The 26,133-nt window shown below is 43.5% G+C and overlaps 1 protein-coding gene across 1 annotated transcript in view; it reads left to right on the forward strand.

Moving 5' to 3' along the window:
* Window positions 1-26,133, forward strand: part of DNAH11 (dynein axonemal heavy chain 11) — a 3,007,685-nt gene that overhangs the window by 2,446,587 nt on the left and 534,965 nt on the right. Inside the window, exons 70-71 of the mRNA XM_085631597.1 lie at window positions 15,855-15,977; window positions 18,533-18,726. Of these exons, the coding sequence (XP_085487723.1) occupies window positions 15,855-15,977; window positions 18,533-18,726 (317 nt within the window). The remainder of the gene's footprint in view (window positions 1-15,854; window positions 15,978-18,532; window positions 18,727-26,133) is intronic.

Here is a 26,133-nt window from a genome sequence, read left to right on the forward strand (position 1 = left end):
TCTCTTGTGCACACATTTTGAGGGTCCCAGCCTTACAGGGGGCCCCCTGATGGAACCAGCTCTGTTCTGCATGCTTTCCCTGATGGCATTGAAAGATTCTTGAAACAGATTGTTTTAAATACCACTTACCTTTGCTTTATTTTCATTGTGGGTGATATGTGTGTCTTTTACATTTTGTAGACAAATGTTGTGTTTTTGTTTCATGTAACATCCTTAAAATAGTTTCTTTTAGATCAAATCAGGACCTCAGATGGTGCATGCCTATATTTGCTCGAGGTAGCAGACTGTCTCAGAAGGTTGGCAGTGCACGTGGTTAGTGAAGAGGTTATGGGCTGTGGAGAAGATGCAGGGATGTTGCCAATATGGAACATCCCTCCGACAGTCTTTGAACTCAATAAACAACACACAAGGCATTTTCCCCTCCGTTTGAACCACTGGGCAGATTAGTGCCTTTTATGTGGCTACATAAAAGTCACAATATCTGGAGCTGTGGGGGATGTATTGTACCCCCTGTTAGAATTTACGTAGTGAGAACCGTACCAGGGACGGTGTACGCACTCGTGCCCTCTTTAAGCATCATGTGCAGCGTGCATGAGCATGGGGTGTTCATTCTGAGTGGAGGCAGCACGTGCTGTGATGGTCATGCATTCTAGGAAGCAATGATAATTGTGAAAAGGGGAGGCAGTCTGGTGATTATGACACACGCACTGTGAGGAGGTGGCCTCTGTCTGTGCGAATGGAATGGAGATGGGGGCCGGGCTTGTGCCTTAAAAAGGGATTAGGCACGTTGAGGAAGGTGAGGTACAGGCACTCCGCCAGCCACTCTGCCAGCCACTCCACTGTTTGCACTGTGATGCATATACTGGCATTTGTACAGAGGGTGCTGTCAATTCAATTCAATTCAATTCAATTTATTTATTCGATACTTTTTCAATAATAAGAGACACATATAAAAACATTATATAAAACCATGTGTACCACACTTTATAAATTTGATTATTATTAAAAAAAAAAGATTAATTATATTAAAAAAAGAGATTAAAAAGGAAAAATGTTACATTCATGGCAAAGCACAATTATATCAAAAAGGTGAGCCACATAAAAGGGAAGATAATATTCCCACATGTCCATCAGAGGAGAATCATCCAGCATAATATTATTCACTTCATGAATGCAAAATGGAGCCTGCATTAGCAACCAAGCTACTTCGTCTAAGGGCCCATGCCCAGGTAAAAATGTTTGCCATAGCTATGACTACAGGTTCCCTTGTATCGGTCTTTAAAATACGCGATGCTATTTGGGATGATCTTGTGCCAATATTACGGCAAATCGGCTTAATCCATTTATTATAGGGACCCTTATACGTGGGGCACACAAACAATACATGGAGTATGGACTCATCCTGAGATGTACACACAGTGCATTTTGTGTCTCCATCTCCCCACTTTGCCGTAAAAGTTTTAAGGGGAAGGGTACCCACTCTAAATTGGTGATACAGTTTCCTGTCACCGGGTCTCGAAATTACATCCCAATAGGCCTCAAACCAGTGTTCATACTTATGATCTAAAAATAGGCCTGTCAGGGATGCATTATCCACCAGTGACAGGGACTTAAGACAGACCATGTCCCAATAAAGAGATTTAAAATCATTTTTAGATGGAAACTGATTCCCTTCTGGGTCCTCCCACAAGTGCCTGAGCCCCATATCGACCAGCATGCTTTTGATTTTTTCCAGCCAAATGATTTTTGAAGACATGTCAGCTTCTCTGATGTACTTAACTGCTTTGGCATATGGTACTAACTCAGGGGTTGTCCAAAGCCGTCTCCAATACGCGAGGGGTCTAAAGCCCGCTGCCTCCTCAATGGAAGTGCATCCCAGATCTAAAAATAGGGGTTTGATGGGGGTTGATTGGGGAGGGCCAGTCAAAGATCTCAAAAACTTATTTTGGGCCAGGACTATGGGGCCTAGGTTATCGAAGCCCCAAAGTTCTGCACCATAACTTATGGAAGCCCTGATTTTCCCATTGTATATGGCAAGTGCTGGACCTACCGGTTTGGTGTAAGACAGCCGGTGCTCTTTTAGAACGGCCCCTGCTAACTGATTATTCTTAAGGGTTAGCAAATCTAACTGAGGCTTCCAATTCCTCCTCTTACTCATCGTTACGCCCAAGTACGTAAAAGTGTCAGTTTGTTCCAATGTTGCACCATTCATTACAACTCTGCCTTTCAATTTTTTATGTTTATGCAGCACCATGAACTTAGTCTTATCAACATTAACTACAATTTCATGGTCATTGCAAAATAAAGTGAATCTATCAAGGGCTCGTTGCAGACCTGTTTGTGTTTTAGATAAAATCAAAGTATCGTCTGCAAACATTAAAAGTGGAACCCTCACACCAGCAAGAGTAGGGGCATCAGATGGATATTCAGAGAAGTATGAGATAACATTATTTATAAACAAAGAAAAAAGGGTGGGGGGCAAAAGACAGCCCTGCCATACCCCCTCAGTCACAGGAAACCAATCTGTTATCTCTCCCTGTCGACCCCACCGAACCCGGGCATAGTTAGACTCATGAAGTTTAATGATGAAATTTAAAATCGCATGGGGCATCCCTACTTCTTTAAGTGAGTCCCACAGCTTAGAGCGGGGCACCAAATCAAATGCTGTCACTGTGCTGGCTCTGTGGCCTTGCTTAGGCCTTGTCCGATCAGGTGCTTGCCTCAGCTTGCATGATTGGTTGCCATGGCCAGCACTATTCAGACCAAGGGGCGTAGCTTATGTTGGTACAGCAGGTGCAGTGGCACCGGGCCCAGAAGTCTGGGGATCCCACTGAGCACTAATAATTGGTGTATTTTATAATTCAAACAGCAGCCAGGATGCCATGTCCCTGTTGCACTAGGATCCAAGATACACTGGCTACGCTACTGTTCATACCACAGCTTGTGTGGGGCAGGTTGCCTTGGTCAAATTCGGTGTAGCTGAAGCTGTTGATAAAGTGGGTGATGTTTGAAGTGTGGCCTGTTTACAAAGTATTCGGTTTTATGTGTAAGATTCTGAGAGGAGCGCCAAACTTCGACCTAACACTGCACAAATGCATACTTGTGTTGCAAACGTGGATTGAAATGGGCACTGCTTCGTTTAATACATTCCCCACTTAATCTAAGCTTGCATGGGATGTGGCACTGTGTAGTGCAAGACACAACTTGATGCCCTCCACTCCCAAACACTAAGTAAAGATGATCTTGTCATCAACTCTCAGTGTCATGTGTACGAAGGGATGCCCCTCCTCCACCTCACCCTAACCATTTCTCTCAATATTCTCTTTCAAACAAAACAACCCGAAAAGAAAATAGTTCTGGTATTGGCTGTCAGCCTTTTGGATTTACCAGTTAAAAGTGAGCGAGTCAGAAAATTGATAGGGAGAGCTGAGCCAGAGATGAGCCAAGGGTCTAGGTTGGACTTGGATCTTAGAGCCCCTGCACGAGCCGAGCACTGTAAATGTTTGCTGTGTAAATCATAGACCAAACAGCACTTAAAATATGCTTTAGTGGTGTAACATAATCCCCCGCAGCTGCTGTAGTGCGGGGGGGCGAGCTCCAGGGGGCCCTCTCTGGCACTGTGCATGGGCGGAAGCCCCTGGCCTGAGCTCTTCTGACTGGGTCCGGAAGGCGGGGGCCCCCTCCATGTACTTTGCGGGGTGGGCCCTCAAGTTTTGTTATGCCAGTGCATGGTATATACATATAACACCAACATTTTGTAATCAATAAAACCAATATAATCGGTTTAAAACCAATACCATTTTTAAAAAATTCCCCGCAATATTGGTGCAGTAGATCACAAGAAGTCGCAAATTGATGTGTTCTATAACACAATAAACAAATGGGCACACCCTAGTAAACAGTATTATCACATTGTTATGAATGCTGATCCAGTGCTACTTAGCAAGCTTGAGTCCTGATGAAGTTAACATTCTTTATGTATGGTACCTAGTTGTGATCGGATTTAGCATGCACGATATATCATTACGATACGACAATAGCCCAAAATTCCACCATAACAATATTCCTGTGCCAACTTGCGCACATTGTTTCATCAAAATGCATCAAAACGTTCTAAATGCCATCAAACCAACGTCCAGACCTCACTGCCTTATGGTGATGCTAATGGCTGAGACTGCTGTTGCCACAGATACGGGGTAATAATAATAATCCATATTTTGTAAAGTGTAAACATATCACCCCTTAATGTTTCAAAGCGCTCAGGGTCAGATTTTGCCCAGAGTACCTGCCTGACCCTGAAGATGCTGGGCTAGTTTGTAATTTAATATACTTAGGTGTGATTTAAAGCACTTAGATTAAGAGAAAGAGGGAAGGAGGAAGCGAGAGTGTGGAAGAGAGAAAAAGAAAGGAAAATGTAATGAGCAGAAAGGGAGACTGAGACAGAGGGAGAGAGACACAAGAGGGACAGAAACAGAGAAGGAGAGTGTCAGTGAGACGGTGGGAGGGAAAGAGAAATGGTGAGGAGCAGAGAGATGTAAAGGGACAAAGTGTGAGGGTTAAAGACGTAGAGAGAGGGCCAGATGTAAAAGAGTGGAAAGACAGATAGGCATAAAAGGAAAATGGGGAGATAGATAGATGGATAGATGGATAGATAGCTGTATATAGAAAGATATTTGTAGATGGACATCTAGATCGATGTATAGATCTAGATTTAGGAGACCGACAGATATAGAGAGATACATTAAGCTACAGCATTAATAATTTAATTTAAATTTAAAATGTAATTAGTGTGAAGATAGATCCATTAAAATGATTTTTCAGTTTTAAATAAAAATAAAAATTGCACCTAAATTAAAACTATATATATATTTTGCTTAGCAATTAGTATTTATTGAACGTGATGCCTAGAATTTATTAAAATCAATTTAATTGTATTTTAATAAAACTCATTTTAGATTCAGTTTTACATTCATAAATGTTAACATATAATGAAAGGAAATAAAAACACATTATTTTTAGATGATTTCTTTAGCAGTAAATTACATGTATTTATAATTTTAACTATAATAATGTAATTTATTTAAATATAACATTAGTTGCTATGAGGTTTTATTTTATGTCCCTGCATCCATTATTTTCTATGGGAGGGTGTTGTAGTATCAGTGAGTGGCCTGGATGTACTCCACAACTATTTTAGGTCCTTTTTCACTGTAGTAATGTAAGGAGTGCAGTCTGTGAATAGGAATGTGCTTACTCTTTTGTGGGTCAGTGCACATATCTTCCTAAACCCCTCCCAGATCCTCCCTCAACCTTTCCTTACGCTTCCATTAATCACTTCCCTTTAAAAGTAAGTGTTCCCCATTATTTAGCCACCCCCTCTTCCCCTCCCACGTATACTAATAAAAACATATACTTACATATGCAGAGATTTCACATTCAAGGCGGAGATCTCCACACAGAAAAAGATAGTAGAGATAGAAGGGTAATCTTTGCAACTAGATTTATTAATAGAATTTTGTAATACGTTGTGCTATTGCACTATGATTGCACTATGCACAGCTCTTGAGGCACAGCCGGGAGCAGGGCACTGAGAGCTCATTTTTTAAGCTACTTGAGTTAAAAACTGTACTGAATTGTTTTAATTTGCGCCGTATTTGAATCCCCTCCTACTCAGCAGAGTGTTTGCTGACGTAGGTTCAACTTCCCTGCAGAAGCGGCGGGATTGGCCGGTTGCTAGGCCACGCCCACCTCCGTAGCCACGCCCCCTCGGACATAACCCGCGCTGAGCACGAGCGCCGCGTCTGATTGCACTATGCACAGCTCTTGAGGCACAGCCGGGAGCAGGGCACTGAGAGCTCATTTTTTAAGCTACTTGAGTTAAAAACTGTACTGAATTGTTTTAATTTGCGCCGTATTTGAATCCCCTCCTACTCAGCAGAGTGTTTGCTGACGTAGGTTCAACTTCCCTGCAGAAGCGGCGGGATTGGCCGGTTGCTAGGCCACGCCCACCTCCGTAGCCACGCCCCCTCGGACATAACCCGCGCTGAGCACGAGCGCCGCGTCTGATTGCACTATGCACAGCTCTTGAGGCACAGCCGGGAGCAGGGCACTGAGAGCTCATTTTTTAAGCTACTTGAGTTAAAAACTGTACTGAATTGTTTTAATTTGCGCCGTATTTGAATCCCCTCCTACTCAGCAGAGTGTTTGCTGACGTAGGTTCAACTTCCCTGCAGAAGCGGCGGGATTGGCCGGTTGCTAGGCCACGCCCACCTCCGTAGCCACGCCCCCTCGGACATAACCCGCGCTGAGCACGAGTGCCGCGTCTGATTGCACTATGCACAGCTCTTGAGGCACAGCCGGGAGCAGGGCACTGAGAGCTCATTTTTTAAGCTACTTGAGTTAAAAACTGTACTGAATTGTTTTAATTTGCGCCGTATTTGAATCCCCTCCTACTCAGCAGAGTGTTTGCTGACGTAGGTTCAACTTCCCTGCAGAAGCGGCGGGATTGGCCGGTTGCTAGGCCACGCCCACCTCCGTAGCCACGCCCCCTCTGACATAACCCGCGCTGAGCACGAGCGCCGCGTCTGATTGCACTATGCACAGCTCTTGAGGCACAGCCGGGAGCAGGGCACTGAGAGCTCATTTTTTAAGCTACTTGAGTTAAAAACTGTACTGAATTGTTTTAATTTGCGCCGTATTTGAATCCCCTCCTACTCAGCAGAGTGTTTGCTGACGTAGATTCAACTTCCCTGCAGAAGCGGCGGGATTGGCCGGTTGCTAGGCCACGCCCACCTCCGTAGCCACGCCCCCTCGGACATAACCCGCGCTGAGCACGAGCGCCGCGTCTGATTGCACTATGCACAGCTCTTGAGGCACAGCCGGGAGCAGGGCACTGAGAGCTCATTTTTTAAGCTACTTGAGTTAAAAACTGACCTGAATTGTTTTAATTTGCGCCGTATTTGAATCCCCTCCTACTCAGCAGAGTGTTTGCTGACGTAGGTTCAACTTCCCTGCAGAAGCGGCGGGATTGGCCGGTTGCTAGGCCACGCCCACCTCCGTAGCCACGCCCCCTCACGCCTCCCCTGGATCCTCCTCTCTGCCATAAAGCATGTGTCCCCACCGGAAGCGCAGCGGACGAGCGCAGCGGGCGCGACGATTGCGCGCCGAAGGCGCGCATAAGGCAAGCTCGTCTGCGCTCGTCCGCGCCGAGGACGGGCCAAGGGCTACCCCCCCTGCTGCTCCAGTCCTACGATCAGCTACCAATTCGGTGAGACTCATCTACACCTCTGCCGAACTACTTGACCTCAGGTACCTAGCTGATTTTCCTCATGCTCTACCACATCTAGGGTATACCAATCCCATCCTAGGCCCATACCAATGTCCTATTTGCAGAAAGGAAACCCTTAAACCCGCAACAACTGTTCCACTACTGGTTCAAGCAGCGCTAATAAATGCCAGATCCCTCCCCAAACACAAGCTAGAAATTGCCGACTTGATTGACACGCATAAACTGGATCTCTTATTCATTACAGAGACATGGGGGGATGAAGCCTCCGGCCCAGACTTCAGAGCTGCCACCCCTATCAACTACAATGTATGCAGACTAGACAGGCCTAAAAATAAAAAAGGTGGAGGCATAGCAATAATCTATAAAAACGAGTTTAAGCTCACAACGGCGCAATCTAATTGTCCTGAATACGAGGCTTTCTTTTTCACACTAGGCCTCTCGGCCAAGTCATCGTCTAAGGGCATGCTAATCTATCGCCCTCCTGGGTCAAGATCCAAGTTTCTAGCCAACATAGGCAATATGATTGAAGCAGCTGCAGGCTCCCCTTACTTCACCATACTAGGTGACTTTAACTTTCACTTAGAAGCCTTCAACGACCACGATACCACGCAGCTAACTACAGACTTAGCAGCTGCCGGCCTGCTGCAATTGATAAAATCTCCCACGCACCAAGCAGGCCACACACTAGATGGTCTATTCACCAACAGTCCCTTTATAACCGTTACCCAAGTAATCCCCCTGATCTGGACAGACCATGCAGCGATCTGTTTCTCTGTTGAAATTAATCCTACCAAACCTCCTACTACAACCTCCTCTCAATTTTCTTACAGAGATTGGAAAAACATCAATCTAGCTCATTTAACAGAGATGATGCAGGAAGGTCATATCCCCAACGAACAGGACCCCACTATAGCGTCTTCTAATTACTTGACAAACCTAAACACGGCCTGTAACAAACTAGCCCCGATCAAAATTTCCCACCGCAACAGGAAAATACCATCAGCTCAGTGGTTTACAGAGCCCCTTCGGATTCAGAGACAGTATTGCAGGAACCTTGAAAGGCAGTGGCGCCGCCACTATAGCCCTGCAGACAAAATGACCTATAAAAACGCCCTTTCCATCTACAAAAGACTTATAGTTTCTGAAAAAAGTCGCTACTATACGTCACAAATCAACCAGGCGAAAAACTCGGTAGGAGAACTATTTCAGGTGGTTACAACTTTGTCCAATCCCCCCGCCGCGCGCCTAGAAGGCTCTCAGTCTCTATCGGACGCTCTGGCCAGCTTCTTTGAGGAGAAGGTTAGTTCCATTTTCCTCACCTTCTCCCATTCCTCCCCTTCCCCCTCCCCTGTGGCACTTCCCATCAATACTCCTCCCATCTTTTCATCTTTCGACACCATCAATCAGGAACACATTCAACATCTGGTAGCCAGCACCAAATCTGGATCCCCCCTCGACCCATGTCCCCCTGCTATCCTGAATCTCATCCCAGAAGCGATTTCTCCCGTGTTGTCTACTATCTGCAATGCCATGTTTTCAACAGGCATCTATCCATCGGTCTGGAAGGAGGCTATTATTAAGCCTCTTCTAAAAAAGCCAACTCTGGACCCTCTTCTCCCCGCCAGTTATAGACCAATCGCCTGTCTCCCCTTTCCAGCCAAGATTTTCGAAAAAACAATGAACATCCAGCTTTCGAAATTCATTAATGACAACGATCTACTTGATGACACCCAGTTTGGCTTCAGACAGGGACACGGAACGGAGACAGCACTGCTTAAAGCTGCAGATGAAATCAGAGCAACGATGGACAAAGGTGGAGCGGCGGTCCTAATACTTCTGGACCTTTCCGCTGCATTTGACACGGTCGATCATGTCACTCTGATCGACCGTGTCTCGGCTTTAGGAATAAGAGGCAAGGCCAAAGATCTTATTGCTTCATTCTTGGCCAATCGCCCTCAGACAGTCAAGATGGGTAATTTCACCTCCCAGACCTTCTCCCTCCCATGCGGAGTCCCACAAGGCTCCTCGCTAAGTCCGACGCTTTTTAATATCTATGTATCGGACTTAGCGAGGGTGATAAAATCGTATGGAATTGCCCTTACAACGTACGCCGACGATACTCAACTAGTATTATCGGTGCACAATAATGGAACATCTGTCGCAGCCAACTTCCAAGAGGGAATGAAGGCGATAAGCTCCTGGATGTCATCAAATTGCCTCAAACTAAACTCTGATAAAACGGAGGTGATGACATTCGGGAACTTGCAGCCAGCATGGTCCCCACAGTGGTGGCCATCTCAGTTGGGTCCCCCCCCCCAACCGGTAGTCAAGGTCCGCAATTTGGGAGTCACTTTTGACAATAAGTTGACTTTCCTCCATCACGCCAACGCTGTGGTATCATCTGCCTTCTACACCCTAAAAAAAATAAAAAAACTACTTCCTTACTTACCACAGTCCGCGGGCAAAACACTTATCAGCACCTTAGTGTTCTCAAGAACCGATTATTGTAACTCCCTTCTTCTGAACGCTCAGGAAAGAGTACTCAATAAACTCCAGACGGTGCAAAACGCCGCGGCCAGAACCCTTCTACACATCCCCAAATTCACCTCCACGTCTCCTTACATCAAAGAGCTACATTGGCTCCCTATTAGGAGCCGAATCAAATTTAAGGCTCTGTGTATAGCCTACAAAACTCTGAACAACTCCGGACCACAGTTCCTAAAAAAAGCCCTCTGCCCAGTGGAACAACCTAGGACCTTACGATCGTCCTCAGCCTACTTGTTGAAAGTACCACGGACAAGAAGGGCCAGCTGGGGAGATAAATGTTTTACTATCGCTACTGCCAAGCTGTGGAATACACTACCACTCCACATCAAAACGGCCCCTACGCTGCTCAAGTTCAGAAAGAGCCTTAAAACATGGCTGTTCTCTGCCTAATTCCCCCTCATCGCAAGAAGTGTGTTCTGTAACGATAGCGCCGAGACACCCGTACGGGTATTTGCGCGCTTTAAAAATTGCATAAAATAAATAAATAAATAAATAAATTGTAGTACTACTATACGTAATAAAAAATGCAGTTTTGAAATAGGCCCCAAAGCATTTAACCACACATCATAGGTTGTACAGAAGTATAAGACTTTCGAGATTACTTTTAGTAGTTATCTCTACAAAATGACACCCAAAAATTGTAAACAAGGGATTGTTTGGGGCTCTATTGTTACACATATAGGAATATATCAAATACTTGAACAAAAGGATAGAAGACTCCACACAAAAAGAGAATTATGGCGAACATTAACCTAATAACATGAACTAGGCCTGGGTGAATTTTAAATTACACCAGTGGAATTCTCAAAATGTTGAGAATTTTGCATCATGCTTGTTACATTAAATTCCCAAAATGACACCATGTTTTGTAATTAAACAGGAGCAATACGAATAAGCAAAAAGTGTGCGGCTGTTGCTGGCAGGAATTGTTTTTCGCACATCAATTTTTGAAGCAGGTACACATTTTGGTCTAACATAAAGCACTAAACTGACAGACTTGCATTTGCATAATAATGCGTAATTTCATGTAATTTTTCCTAAAATTTCACGTAATTATGGAAAAGCAAATATGCAAATTTCGATTACACTCCTAAGAAAGAGTAGCATATTCCACTCCATGTATGTAGCATGGAGAATAAAGGAGGTACATTCAGTGGCACAATGATTTTAAAGATATCTTTAATATCAGATCTGCAACTATACATCTCACTTTAACTCTTGCTGCCTTACTTTGATATTTTATTTTCGCCATTAGGAACTTGAGAAAAGACATGTCACACTAATATGCATGACCTAAATGGAGCACTTCCTAAAAACGCCTCAATGTAACACTGCAAAGATCAATTGGCACAGTCTGTTTCCACTGTCAGTGGAGGCTCCACAGCTCTGCCTTGCCTCAATGATAAGCTCGCATTGCTTCATTTCAAAGCACCAACTATACTTTCTTTTTGGGCCAATGAACATCTCTGTCTCTCGTGACCTAATATTATGACCAAAACTACACCTGGGTATCATCTGCCAAACTCAAGCTCAACTTCCCACAAAGAGCTCACATCACACCACAACTCAGCAAACTCCACTGGTTTCCGATACGCAAACATGCTCAATTAAAACTCCTCAATTCAATTCAATTTTTATTATGATTTGGAGCTCCGAAGAGTTCCACATAAAAACATATATGCAATGTACCAAATCAACCAACATTTAAAACAAGATAATAAAATCACAAAGCATCAAAAATTCTGTTTCCATAAAATATTACAAAATGCATAATTGCATGTGAGTTACAAAGAAGTGCAATATGAGCGCAGAATCAATTTCTGAGTCCTTTCAAATAACAAGGGCTGGACAAAGCGAGTTAAACCATTAGATTCTTAGACGACTTCGACTGTGCGTTTACGAGGATACTAAAAATATGTATGAATAACACATTTAATTCAACAAGACTTAAGGATAAAATACAAAGGGATTAAAAAATTCTACATTTTGGTATACAGTACACAGTAACTAGCAGCATAACGGATGACCAAAAAGTGCAAGTGCTCGAACATAATAACAAATACCAAAATCCGCCAGAGCAAAAAAAGAAAAAAGAAATTCTGATACTTACTCCATTTACATGCACAAGGCCTAACTGATACAATTTTCCTGGCTGATAAATATTTAATTGTACATGACACTATTCGTAGCAACACACAAAGAGATAACTGTGCAAGCACACAAATCTAATACCGATTTAAAGTGCAACCATAATATAGTTAATATACAAATGTATTGCGATGAACTCTCTGACAATTACAACCTTCTGATAAAAGCAGCCCGAAAGTAGTACTTATAAAATTCATTAGAATTTTCTCTGAGGGAGCTAATGTGCATGACCTAAATGGAGCACTTCCTAAAAACGCCTGAATTTGAAACTGCAAGGATCAATTGACACAGTCTGTTTCCACTGTCAGTGGAGTCTCCACAGCTCTGCCTTGCCTCAATGATAAGCTTGGATTGCTTCATTTCAAAGCACTAATTATACTTTTTTTCTGGCCAGTGAACATCTCTGTTTCTCGTGACCTAATATAATGACAAAACTAAAGCTGGGTATCATCTGCCAAATTCTCTCTCAACTTCCCACAAAGAGCTCGCATCACACCACAACTCAGCAAACTCCACTGGTTTCCGAAACACAAACATGCTCAATTAAAACTCCTCATACATTCAAGGCACTACACAAATCGGGTCTCATCTACCTGAACATTCGCATCTCCATTCATCAACCACCTGGACACCTTCGCTCCATAGGACTACTACTTGCATGCATTCCACACACACATAGAACCAGTTCAGGAGGACGGGCTTTCCTACTCCGCATCAGAGCCACCTACTCTCCTCTTGAATTCCACAAGAAGCTGAAGGCCTGGCTTTTCAAATAACCAATCTACCACGGGCAGGGCTAAGCACACACACCTGCCCAGCAACACGATACCCTCGCCGGTGATAATGCACCTTACAAATAGACATAGGATAAAATATATTATACCACACACTGATTCCTCAGATCTTCCTTTCATCTTTCTTTCACTTCTTTAATGAATTCTTCATACTTGAGAAATGGTTTGTCATGGCCTACTTGCAGTGTGTGTGTATGTGTCATAATGTCCCAAGCTATTATGGTAACGACGGATAGCCAACCTCAGTTGCAGCTTCCAACAGAAAGCCTGCCAGTCTTACATTTTATTGAAAAAGCATGAGACATGTTGTCTAAAGGACCGCGGAGCAACTACAGATTCACCTCGGAGTAATAGGAGGAGAGTGTGTCTTCATTTGCTACTGGGGAACATGCAATGCCTTTAGGGAAGGAGACATGATCAGAACAGTAAAAAGTTAAAAATAAGATCCTCTTAAAATTTCCAGGTTTCTTCTTTGGGTTGGGTTTTCTGTTCGGGCTGAATTGTAAAATGCAAGTATGCCCTGATGGCATTTGATCTTATTGTCACCCACTCGTCGAGTATATCAGATCTAAAGACCCCACCATCACATGTTCTCTGTGGCTGCTGTCCTTGGATGATCCCCACTAGGCCGGCTTCTTTTGGGCTGTCTGTGCACCACCAGACACATCGCACATGTGCTTCTCCCCTCGGCCAGCACCAAAGATTTTAGTGGGCGCCCGCCATTACTGTGCCTCTCTGCCTTCAGCTCTTGGACATGTCATTGTGGCCAAAATAAATAACACTGTGAAACATTCTGGTAGAACATGACCTTGTAAAAACTGAAATGTATGCACCTTAACAAAGCTAGACGTGATAAACAGTTTCTGAAGTTTAAAAAGAAAAAATGATATGGTATGTAAAAAAAAATAGGGATTGGAATAGGGGTTTGTTGGGACTGAAATTATTATAGCCTAAAACTTCGGTTAATAATTTCAATTTTGTTTGGTTTAGTTCTGAGGTACAAAATAAGACTTGGCTTTGATACCTGGTGCCTAACGTTACCTTATAGAGAGAGTAGGTGATAGTCCTGTCTATTCCACTCTTTTCTGGCTAGTTGTTTATCTATATAACAATTCATGCACGCTGTTTAACCACCCGAACAAAGAGCTCCGGAACCCCGGTCATTGGCCAACAAATTGGATTAAAATTTGCTTATATGGCAAATGTAATTACTTATGGTGTTTTTTTTAACAGTAGGCAACATATAATAGGTGCAGGGATTGCAGAATGCCAATGTCTCTTTTTTTTTTTTAGGTGCAGAAGTTCTGCTAAAACTAGTAATCTCGAGTCCAATACATGGTTCTGGCTCACCTCGAAGTCTTGGGTCCTCGAGTAGAAAACACCCCAAGCTTTCCATGTGGCTTCTGCGTTCCACCCACGGTCTAACCTCATGCCCCAAGTATTAAACACAAACTGGGCGCGAATAAGTGATACTCTTGGAGTGGTTAAGCTGTTTGTGAAACCAGAAAGCCATCAATCAATCCCAACTTGACCAAATTGTGTGATCCAAGGCAAATGTTTTATTTCTCAGAGCCTCTTTTTTCTTTTTTCAGATATTAGAGCACTTTCAAATATGTGAGTTTAACAAAAGGTGCGCTATATAAAAACCTCATGTATTTAATTAAATATGCTATATTCTTGCTCCATATATAATAAGAATCTCAGCCACATATAGAACACCCACTGGCTTGCTAATGGTATTGTCATCAGGACGGGCGGGGGTTAGGGTGGGTGGATCTGACTAAATGATTCTAAATGACATGCTTGTTGCATGATTTCTGTGGAGGAAATTTTCATGCCTCAGCTGGTGAGCCATGAAAATATTGGGCACCTAAATCATGCAACAAATATTTATAATAGAGCCAGGCCAGACGCTCATCTCGGCTGGGCTCCTCCTAATAATTTGATGGGTCGCCCATCTCTAACAAGGAAAGCCCATCCATGATACGGCCCCGTGCTTTCATGTGAGACAATAGAGCCAATCGCATTCCTACCTGGCCTTTCTAGATTACACACTCCCTGGAAAGTTTAACAAAAACAATATAATATATACTAACTGCCCTCTGCACTAAATTATGAACTAAACTGAATGCACGCATAGTTTGGTCCACATTCTGGTAGAAATATCACTGCAAATTCGCTCCTGTGCTGATAAAATCTTTGCAGTCAGAAAAACATTCCACCGGCCTCAGCATGTTTTATATAATTCTTCACCGGTTGAAAATGTCCATTAGTTTATTCTGTTTGATCTCTCCATCTTTATTTATCACACAACAGCCTTTGCTCTTCGGAAATCCCAAACCTTGCAACAATTTGAGTATTTTATGCAGACCAATATTGGAAAACGATATGCACCACACCCTGATCTTCCATACAACAAAATGCTCACCAGCCAAATGTACGGCATACACAATAGCTCCCACTAAACAACGCTCACTGTCTTCTGATTGACACAGTGGAGGACCAACTGAGAAGATCTGTAATCTGTGCAACACAAAGCGGTGCATACACTAATGTGTGCAGTCAATTCCCCCGGGACTAAGTGCATTAGCATTGCAGCTAATGATATATTGGTCCGGGCACAAACAAAACCAGCATGAGCAATCGAGCCAAACCTGCCTTCACAAATCTCTGCCTTAATGGGTCTGAAAAAAGTCCCCAGTAGCTGGTGCCATACAGGGCCACCAACCCTTTTGAAGGTAAATTCAGGATCTAGGGAAATATATTTTTTTTATCAAAATAGATTAAAAGCTTTAATGTTTCTTAAGCCGTGAGCAACTTTTATTAATTCACATAATGCTAAACCCAATGAATACTTCTGCATTAGATCTGCATTACTACCATTAAAATCGCTGGCAGATGTTAAGGTCTTTTATTTGAGCTATAGAATTTCATATAATGCATTGGCGAGAATTATTAGCACTTGCCAACTTCACCCCAGGTCTGTTCAATAACGACTTTAAATGGCGAGTGCCGTATGTCAAAAGCGACTGTGTGGTCAAGCTAATAACCTTTTTTCAATTTTCTTCCCTGTCAAGATTCTGTTGAGGAATAAAGAAATAGAACGACACGAATTGGATTTCCTGCTGCGATTCCCAGTTGAATCTACTTACAAGAGCCCTGTGGACTTTTTAACTACTCAGTCCTGGAGTGCTGTTAAGGTACTTTTTGAGAATAGGTTTACGAAATGACATCGCTGTTTCTTTCAGAATATGATTTTGCAGCATGCCTGATTGGGTTCGTTGCATTATGAACACTTTAAGTGTACTAAAAAAACATGTAATCGTATCATTAGTTTTATGAGATTTGCCTTACAGCTGGTTTGCTTTCTTTATTCTCCTTAGCGAAAAAAAAAAATAGAGTAAGTGCAAAAATAAAGAACCATTAGCTCTGGTTTCCGATGCTTAAGCCCATTGTCTTCACAAATTGCAAATAGTGCAGTAGGTATAACGAGTACTGGTTGTTGACAAAAAATGTATACTATTTAGAATTGGCTCAAATGGTGGAATGGCCAGCACCTCTGGATCTTGTCAGTTTTGCAGTCCTTTAAAAATGTAATCCCTCTCTGGGGCAAATTTCTCGCAAATGTGCAAAATCTGTGATTCTTAAGGCCTTATTATGAGTATTGCGGTGCGCAATGAGTTTTGAGCAACTGTGCAGGTATTTTTATGGCATTTCATATCATCATAATTTATTTATGTGGTTACTGCACTGGGTTCTCCCATCTCACAGATGAGACGCAAGCAGGGCAAATACTGTCTGTGAATATTGAACATTGTTTTGAGAGGTCACTCTCTGGCTTACAGTCAGAGATTGACTCCTCTAAATGATTCTGATTTTTTGTGTGGAGAAAATAGTACCAAATACTGGCTGCATGCTGGAGTTGCACAGGGCATCATGTGGGGTGAACTTACTAGTGAAAAGAGGGCAGGCTGTGACTGCACAGAGAGGTCCATTATCATTCTGTATGTGATAATTAGGCCCACATACATAATGATAATGTGCCGATAGCAGCCTGTGCCAGGACGGGGAGTGGCTGTTGCAGGCCATTGATCACAGCAGGAGCGCAAGCTGGCCCCTGCAGTGAGAGTTACAGAACTCACAGGCTGCTTGCAGGGGGCAGTTCGCTCCAATGCCCGAAATTATGAACAAAAGGCGTCCGTGGAAGAAACCCTCACGGACAGCTAACAAGAGGCCCAAATAACGGGCAGTCTGTGAAATTTACGGATGGTTGATCACCCTACCCCGCAAGTCTGGTGGTCCATGGACCGCCAGACTCTTATTAAGCCCCTTAGGCTCTTGGCTTACAATTTGTGTATATTTCCATATATGTGCAGATTTTTAAAGATTGAATTCTATACTAATTGTGGTTTAACATGTACATGCCTCCTGCAACCTGTCAACAGGGAGGACAATTTTCAGTAATACGTACAGGTGTCAGCTGAATGTGAGTGTAAGATTTAGTTTTTTAATCTGTACCTTTTCCTATGCCTGACAAAAATTTGGGACAGGATAAGTTTGCGGCGGAGGGGGCATTTTGCTCTGTCTTTTTTTAACCTAGGTTTGGGTGCATAAATTGAATGAGAACAACTATTAGAAAGATTTGTGAAAACTCACAAATATGCACGTTTGTGGGTTTTCTTTCCCTTATCGTTTACCACTACACTGCCCATCCTATTCAACAAAGGCATCCGCCACTTTGATAATTAGCTACCTCTCCTTTTGAGGTGTTGGTATCTGGTTGATGGTTTGTGACTGGAACTGAGATCACAAACCCTTGATACATGTCATTATTAATCACAATAAGGGAAGGTACCCTTTATTCCCCTTCTAATTGCGATTGGTTAAGAGTTGCTAAAGCCCCCCCTTTAAAAACAAAAATGCCTCATAAGAGAGGATTTGTACAGTTCAAAACACTCTTTTGTAATTTCAGACCCTGTGATTTTGCAAATCACAGGGTTTGATACTGCAATCTTTTTCTGTACATCGGGCCCTTTAACTGATGAAAGGAGATGACTGCTTGTTTGGGAATTAGTGTTGTTCGAGCTAGTGTGGCACAGTGTGATGTAGTGGCAGATTGTGGCACTACTGCGCAGTGCATTGAAGTGTGGGGATAACTGATCTGCCATGATGTGATGTGGTGGGTATAGATTAATATTGTGCAATGGGGTTGTGTATTGTATAGCATGACATGGTGAGGTGTAGTGTATGTTTCCTGGACCATGGTCTGGTATTTTACTATGTAGGCCACTGTGATGTGTGTTTGTGTGGAATGGTGTGCTATTCTTTGGTGGCTGGGCCTTTGATGCGTGGTGAAGTGTCCTTAGTGATAAGGAATTGCGTACCTGGTTTGGAATGTTGCAGAAATGTGGGGTATACTTTGATGCGGTATTGAGTGTTATGCTTTAGCATGTTTCTAATGGGTTGCCTCGGTACACTGCAGGAGTATTGATCCTCGATTATAAACTGACTTTGTGGCCTGGTGAGGTGTTTTCTTTCAGACGTGAGCACTGTTTGCTGAAGGATGGGACAAATAGGGGTTGCTAGAGAGGCTGAAACTGCTATGGTTTTTAACATTCACAAAGGCAATTGCAAACCATCTGCCGCAAAGCACATGTTATTCCCTTTGCATGAAGCTGTTCTTTTCATAAAGAAACATATGCTATTGAAGGTATTATGCAAAAAAAACTAATGCTTAACATACTGTGCTTTGAAGGCCATTGCCATGATGGATGAATTCCGTGGCTTGGATCGAGATATCGAAGGATCTGCAAAGCGATGGAAAAGAATTGTGGAGTCCGAGAACCCTGAAAATGAAAGGTTTCCACAAGAATGGAAAAACAAAACTTCTCTTCAGAAGTTGATTATCCTAAGAGCTCTGCGCCCAGACAGGATGACCTATGCAGTCAGGTAATGTTGCTTGCAATTTCCGTTACAGAGTTTGCTTGCATGTACAGGTATTTTTCTACGTTAATACAACTGATGAAAGTGGGTATTCATTCCAAATATTCATCTATACAAGGCATATTTTCAATAGTCATTTGTGCTTTTGATTACACTGACTTAATACAAAGTTGACTTAAGCAATATTATCCAATGAAGAGGACAATCTACATTAGTTATTGAATAGTGAAAGGGCCCAGCCCATAAATCTGGACTTTCTCTAGAATCACAATTCGATGGTTCTTTTTAGCAGCATGTCAGCATAGAGGGAAAAAAATGTGTTACTATTGGTAAATCAGTTCAGCAAGAAATTCTCTGCACTCATAGTAACCACAGACAACTATGTAAGTGTGGGAGGGCAGGTCGGATAAACAGACGCGGAGGCTGTATGTAGGATGATAATGGCCGAGTTTTATTCAAGGCTGCACTTAACGGGGTTAGGGATACGGAGAAGTGCTCTGTGTCCTCTGGCTTCTCTTCTTGTTCTGCCCGGGCGTCTCGGTCGTTAGGTCCCCCTCGGTATGGTTCCTCTTCTTTAGGTGCGGTGTTCCCCCGGAGGCTCATGAGCATAAAAAGGAAAAGGAGCCGTCAGTTTCCTAATATATGCCGATTTTGCACCAAACCCAGGAGTGACTAGGTGCGTCTTTCAGGCGGGGAAGTGCAATTTATGAGGGCAATCAACTGTGAACTCTAAGTACATGGAGGGGAGGGAACTTCAGTATGCATGGGGTTATCGAGTTCCTTTTCTGGTCGTCGGGTTAGCGCTGTGAATCTATGTCACAAAGGGGGGTCAGTGCACAAGAATTAGGTGTTTCAAGCGTGCCCTCGTTCTCCCTTCCAGCCCTGTTCCACCCACCTCCCCTTTCTTTATCCACCCACCTCGTCTCCCTTCCCCGGTCCCGCACCACTCACCGGCTCCGCCGCAACTCTTCTCCCGAGTTGCGGCCGCTCTCCAGCCTCCTCCTGAGGTGTCCACCACTCCTCACACCACCTCTCGTCTTCTTCGTCCTCTTCGCCTGGAGTTTCTTCGTTTCCACCGTCTTCTTCGTACTCCACGTTTCCCTCTCTCGTCGCCTCGTCCTCTGTGTACTTCCTTACTCCGGCTTCTTCGCGCCGTCTGTTACCTGATTGGTCCCTTTTCTTCTCGTTCTCGTAATCACTTCCGGGTTCACTCCCACCTCCTCTTGGAAACTGAGTGAGCGCTTCCTGTAGGGGCGGTATACGGAAGGGATTGTTTATTTGTCCCCGGATGGCTTGCCTGTTCCCCGGACTCTGGGTCCTAGTGCCGGTAGGCGGATGTTTAGGGTTGCGGAATACGGGCTAGGGTGGAGAGTCGCTCGGTCCTTCCTGACATCCCCTTTCCCTTACTGTCTTTCTAGTGGGGGAGTTCCCATGAGGATACCGGGAAAGAAAGTCCGCATTTATCTGTTCTGTACCTTTTCGATGTTTGGTTTGGAATTTGTAGGGCTGTAACGCTAAAAACCACCGCAATACCCTTTCGTTGGTCCCTTTGTTGCGGGCCAACCATTCCAAGGGCGCATGATCTGTATATAGGGTAAATTCCCGTCCTTCTAAATAGTATTTCAAAGAGTCAATGGCCCATTTGATTGCAAGGGCTTCTTTTTCAATGACTGCGTAATTACGTTCTCTAGGAAACAGCTTCCGGCTAATGTACAAAAGAGGTCTTTCCTCCCCCTGTTTATTCCTCTGTGATAGGACGGCTCCCAACCCGTGATCGGAGGCGTCTGTTTGTAGAACAAAGGGTAATGTGTAGTCAGGACTAGCTAGTACTGTATCAGAGGTGAGGGACGCTTTTAATTTCTCAAACACTTGGACCGTCTCTGGGGAGGGGTGTCTGAGTCTGCTGTCTGTGTTTATTGTCTTCTGCAATAGGTCTGTGAGAGGGGCTGCTATTTGTGAGAATTGAGGAATAAACCTACGATAGTACCCCAGTAACCCTAAAAAGGCACGGAGGTCTTTTGCTGTCTGTGGAAAAGGTATTTGGGATATTGCTGCTAATTTCTGACTTTGTGGGCGTATGACACCTTCCCCCAATAGGTAACCTAAATATCTCACTGTTAGTGCAGCCAAATGGCTCTTGGCAGGGTTGATGTTTAAGCCATAGGCTAATTAAATAAATAATCTGAGTCGTCAGATTATGAGAACCTAACCAAAAGGGTATAGGGAAAGCACTTGTTTCCCGAGAAACCCAAGAAAAAGAAAGAAAGGGCAATTCCTTTCTTTAGTCCCCTCACTCACCAGGGTTTCCCCACGGTGACATGCTTCATCATTGGGGTCCTCTCAGTCCTCTACGGACTGAGGCGTGCTGCGACTTGCGGATTTACGTAGGAGCACTGAACAAGACTATGTGTTGTGCAAGTGTTGTGGTGTGGAGTGGTTTAAAGTGAGTTAAAATAATTAACTAGTGGGCCAATCAAAATTTATTGTTGCTCCTAGCTAATTAATTAAAAAAGTGGGTAATATGCTAGAGATAACTACTATAATGGGTAAGTGTACCTAGCATATGTTGTCGACTAGTTTCAAGCTTCCCAAGCTCTTCATCAGGACTACACTGGGACCAGCCCAGTGTGAATACCACTCCTAGAAGACCTAAATTGGTGCATAAAATAAGTGAAAAAAACGAAAAACGCTGTGCAAATTAAGCATGCGTTATTCAAAATACATACGTAATGTACGTCTCATGGAATTCTGTAGGATGGAAAACAGACATTAGGGGAGAAAAGGCAGATTATGCATTATTGTCTTAGGATAAAAAAAGGTGAAAACACTATGCACCAGTGTCGCAATGCTCATTATTCACAAAATATAATTGTGCCACTGTATAGTTCTCCCGACAGTACATCATTCATGCTGGCGTCTAGCTATATAGTGAATAAAGGTGATCGTGAATGCACGAAGTGCACATTTAATAGCACACACAAAGTCAAAAAATATGCGTCTGACAACATAAATTACACACAAGACAAACAAAATAACGAAAATACATACATTTTAAAAGGCAAAACTGTGCCTCATGGTCGACTGAGGGGGGGTTGGACACTCGTACACCTAGGATAAAGGTACAAGCCATAAAGTAACAAAGTACTTCAAGCGCTGTCCTGGTAGGAATTCCAGCGCAGAATGAAGAGAGTAAGAGTGGAGAACCATTAAGATTACGAGGGGCAAAGGCAACCCCCTGCTGCGTGGTTACTCACTTGTACTTGTCAGGCCACCCGCCGGAAAACACCTACTGGTACACTGCCTCGCCGACCGCATACTGACTGGATGCGAGCCGGGTGCCTAGATATCTACCTGGTGGGGGTGTGAAAAGGAAGAAGGGACTCGCCGGTTGCGGTCGTGTTCCATAGCCGCCATCTTAATACTGGCATATATCGTAAATAGAGGGATAAGAGTAATTGAAAAAGAAGTTAGTAGTTAACAGGAACGCAAGGGATTAGCCATCCGCTGTGTGTATCTAAGAAAACGGAGAGGAAAAATTCGCTGGTTGTGGTTCCCCTCGATCGCCGCCATCTTAGAGCAGGTACCAGTTGTCAAAGTTACTAAGACGTACAAAATCAAGAGAAATTAATAATAGGCAATGTCATAAGTGTTAAATTCATCTACTCCGTTCAGTGCATAAAAAACGGAGAAGGCTAAAGAGCCTTAGGGTGTCAAATCTCGTAACTAAAATAGGTTCGGCCATCTTAGGTAGGGAAGAACGTGTAAGAAAAGGTAACCAAGCAGTGCCACACTAATTCTTTGAAAATCAATGAGTATAAGCCCATAGTTTGGGGGAACTAGTAGTCCCATTAGTGACTCCATGCTAGGTTTTTAACAAACCTCCATGCTAGGTTCGACACAAAACCATATACACCTCTCATGGGTGAAATGAAAAGATAGTTACTTCAGTTGTAATCTTGCTTGTAAGGGCCACTTGAAAAATAACTCGAGAAAATTATATCACTCGTATTATTAGACCCAATAAAACGCAATGGCGTGCTCGAATTGCCAAATATAATATTTTAGGCTGATACATTTAGGGTACCAAAAACAAAGTGGTTGGATAACAAGAGGTTGCTGACAGATAACTCAGTTTGTAGTGAAATGGCCCCATGGTATATCATCATTAAGGCCGTGGTCGTCTGAACGCAGTTTAAACACCCAACGTTGTTCTTTTTCGTGTAGATTCTTCTCCCTGTTGGGATAGTTACTGACATGTTCGAGAATGACCCAGCTGAAGTCATTTGGTGTATGTTGTTTATCCAAGAAATGCGTCGTCATTTTGGTGTTATTATGTTTGCATCTGAAGTTGCTGCGGTGTTCGACCATTCTCGTGCTCACTTTTCTTGTGGTCATTCCCACGTAGTGAAGATTACATACGCATGTAATGAGGTATACTACCCCGGTAGTGTTGCAATTCGTAAAGGATCGCAGATTCCACGTCATGCCATTGTTGCAGGTGACAGTCTTAGTTGCTGTGGTTAGGTGACATACACTGCAGTTAGCACAGGGGTAATGTCCCTCTGGGAGTGGGTGTAGTAGGCGTACTGGACCAACCGTCCTTGTTGAATTAGGTCTGGTATGTACCAAATAGTTCTTGATGTTTTTTGCTTTTTTATGGCTAAACATAGGTAGTTGCAGATTAAGACCCCCACTGTTGAGGATTCGCCAATGTCTTTTGATGATCTTGGTCACCAGATCAGATGCGGTGTTGAAAGTTGTGATGCAGATTTGTCGTTTCACATTCTTATCCGATGTTTTTTCAGGTTTAGGTTCCAGAAGCGCATCACGGTTATTGTTGGATGCTCGTTTTTGTGCTTTGGACACAAGATGTGATGGGTAATGTCGTTGCATCAATTTTTTGGATAAATCTTGAGCTTGCCTTTTGTAGTCCTCTCTCGTGGTGCAGTTGCGTCTTAGACGTAAGAATTGCCCGAAGGGTAGATTATCTTTGAGACTTCTCGGGTGGAAACTCTCATATACCAAGAGGCAGTTTCTTGCCGTAGGTTTAAAATGTGTAGTCGTGATCAGGCGGCCGTCGCGCGCCGATATGTTAAGGTCAAGAAAGACCAAATCTGATCTGCTCATGGTGAAGGTGAACTTTAGAAATGGATCTTGTTGGTTAAGCCAGAGAAAAAAGGATTCAAAATCCGTCTCGTTACCCTCCCAGATGAGGAACACATCGTCGATGTATCTCTTCCATAACTTGATATTGTTGATGTGTGGGTTGTTGTTATGGAGGATCTTATGTCGTTCCAGATGGTGTACGTAGAGCCCAGCCAGGCTCGGCGCAAAGGTGCTTCCCATGCTCGTACCGTGGGTTTGTTTGAACAAAGAATCATTGAATTGAAAGAAATTTTCTGTTAGAGCTAGGCGACAGCATTCCAACACCACATGTCTGGGTGTGTGGTAAGCCCAATCATTTTCGAAGAGTACTTCCTCAAGGATGTCCAGTGTATCCTTGTGTGGTAAACTGGTGTACAAGCTTTCCACATCGAGGCTGATTAAGATGCTGGTTGTAGGATTGAATTCTAGATTTTGAATTAGACACAGAACAGCTTTAGTGTCTTGTAGATACGTGTCGGTCGCTTGGACAAGTGGTCTCAAAAAAGCGTCGGCGAATTTCGACAGGGGTTCTAGAATAGAACCAATTCCTGAAACTATGGGCCTGCCAGGTGGTTTCACCATAGACTTGTGTATCTTAGGGATAGTGTAAAAGTAGGGGATGACTGGTTGCTTGTTTTCCAGAAATTCCGCCTCTTTTCTACTAATCCAGTCATTGACAAGGGATTCTTCAACCAGGTTCGCAATCTCAATCCTCAGCCGTTCAGTTGGGTTGGTTGGTGTAGCTAGGTAGTTTCTTCTGTCGTCCAGCAGTCGGAGACATTCAGTTTGGTAATCTGATGTCTCTTGGAGGACTATGGCTCCCCCCTTGTCGGCTGGTTTAATAGTGACAGTTTCGTCTTTGGAGAGTTGGTGAATCGCCTCTTGTTCAATTTTACTTGTGTTATGGAAGACTCTTATGGATTTAGGGTCCAATTCCCTAATCTCCTTAATTACTGCTTTTTCGAATGCTAGTAATTCAATAGGAAGGGTATTGGGAGGAGGTGTGAAATTAGATTTTTTGTGCAGTCCTGTGTCCGTCTTAGATGTAAGGTCTGGTTCTTTGTCTTTGAAAAAAACTTCCAACTTGATTCTGCGTATAAATTCTTTCAATTCGCAGATCAGTTTAAATTTATCCAAGGTTGCTGTGGGTACAAACCCTAAACCCTTCTCCAACACATTTTTTTGAATTGGTGTTAAAGAGTGGTTAGATAGGTTGACTATCAAACTGGGTTGTTGCTTGTAGAGGGCAGATTCGGTGGGCCCATGCTCCGTGTGTGACTCCTCACTGATTCCAGTGGCTGTGCCCATTGGACTTGCTGGCCGCGTCTGTTTCTTCCTCTTGGTGGATTTTTGCCTCTCCCTAAAAAAGGCTGATTAGATTCTTGATTCTGGGGTTCCCAATACGGGTAAGGTTGTGGAGGATATGGCTGTTGAAAATGTGGGGGCCCATAGAAGAATTGTGGGGGTGGAGGTCCATAGTGTGGGGCATTCTGGAACGGGGACCAGCCAAACTTTGCTCCGCCTCTATTCCTAGGGCGTCCTCCCCTTGATCTTCTGTTTCGGTTCGTGGGGATGTAATTACCACCAGGGTCTGAAAAATCAGAGCCAGTATCCGAGCCATCGCTGTCCGTGTTGTAACCGGGGTTGCGGTTGGATGGAGTATAGTCGTCCCTGGTGTAGGGGTACATTTTCTCTTGGGAGAAATTCTTTTGGTCTTTTTTTAGTTTTATGTACTTGGCGTCTTTCAAACCAATTTCAAATTCGGCCATGCTTTTGTTGAGTTCTTCCAATCGTTTTTTTAGCTCCGCTGTAGTTTGATAGGTCTTCAGACGAATCTCAAGATCATGGATTCCTATTTTCATTTCCTCAGATAGACGAGTAGCTGTTTTTATAATTAGCACTAACCAATCCCTGGTGCAGTGCCATGATATTAGAGACCAGTCTTTCTTGAATAGTTTATCATTTTGAAAAATGAAGGGTTCATTTCTAACAATTAACCCACGTGGCGCGATGTTGGCTCTCACGTACTCTGTCATCATAATACCATGTATTAGTGTTTTTATCTGTTCACGCTTCAATTCGGTCAATTCGTCCCAGCATTGGCTTGCTTCGGATGTATCTCTGGTGTTAGTTCCTGCTAGAGGTAGCATAGACGCTATGATTCTGTCTACCTCTTCTTGTGAGTAAGTAAGGCCCGTCACTTCAGCCATGGTTGGTAAAAATGTGAGTATGGTGTGCAATGTTGGATGTCAGACTAAGACTCTGTGA

This window comes from Triturus cristatus, chromosome 10, assembly GCF_964204655.1.
Source record: "Triturus cristatus chromosome 10, aTriCri1.1, whole genome shotgun sequence".
Classification (NCBI taxonomy): Eukaryota; Metazoa; Chordata; class Amphibia; order Caudata; family Salamandridae; genus Triturus; species Triturus cristatus.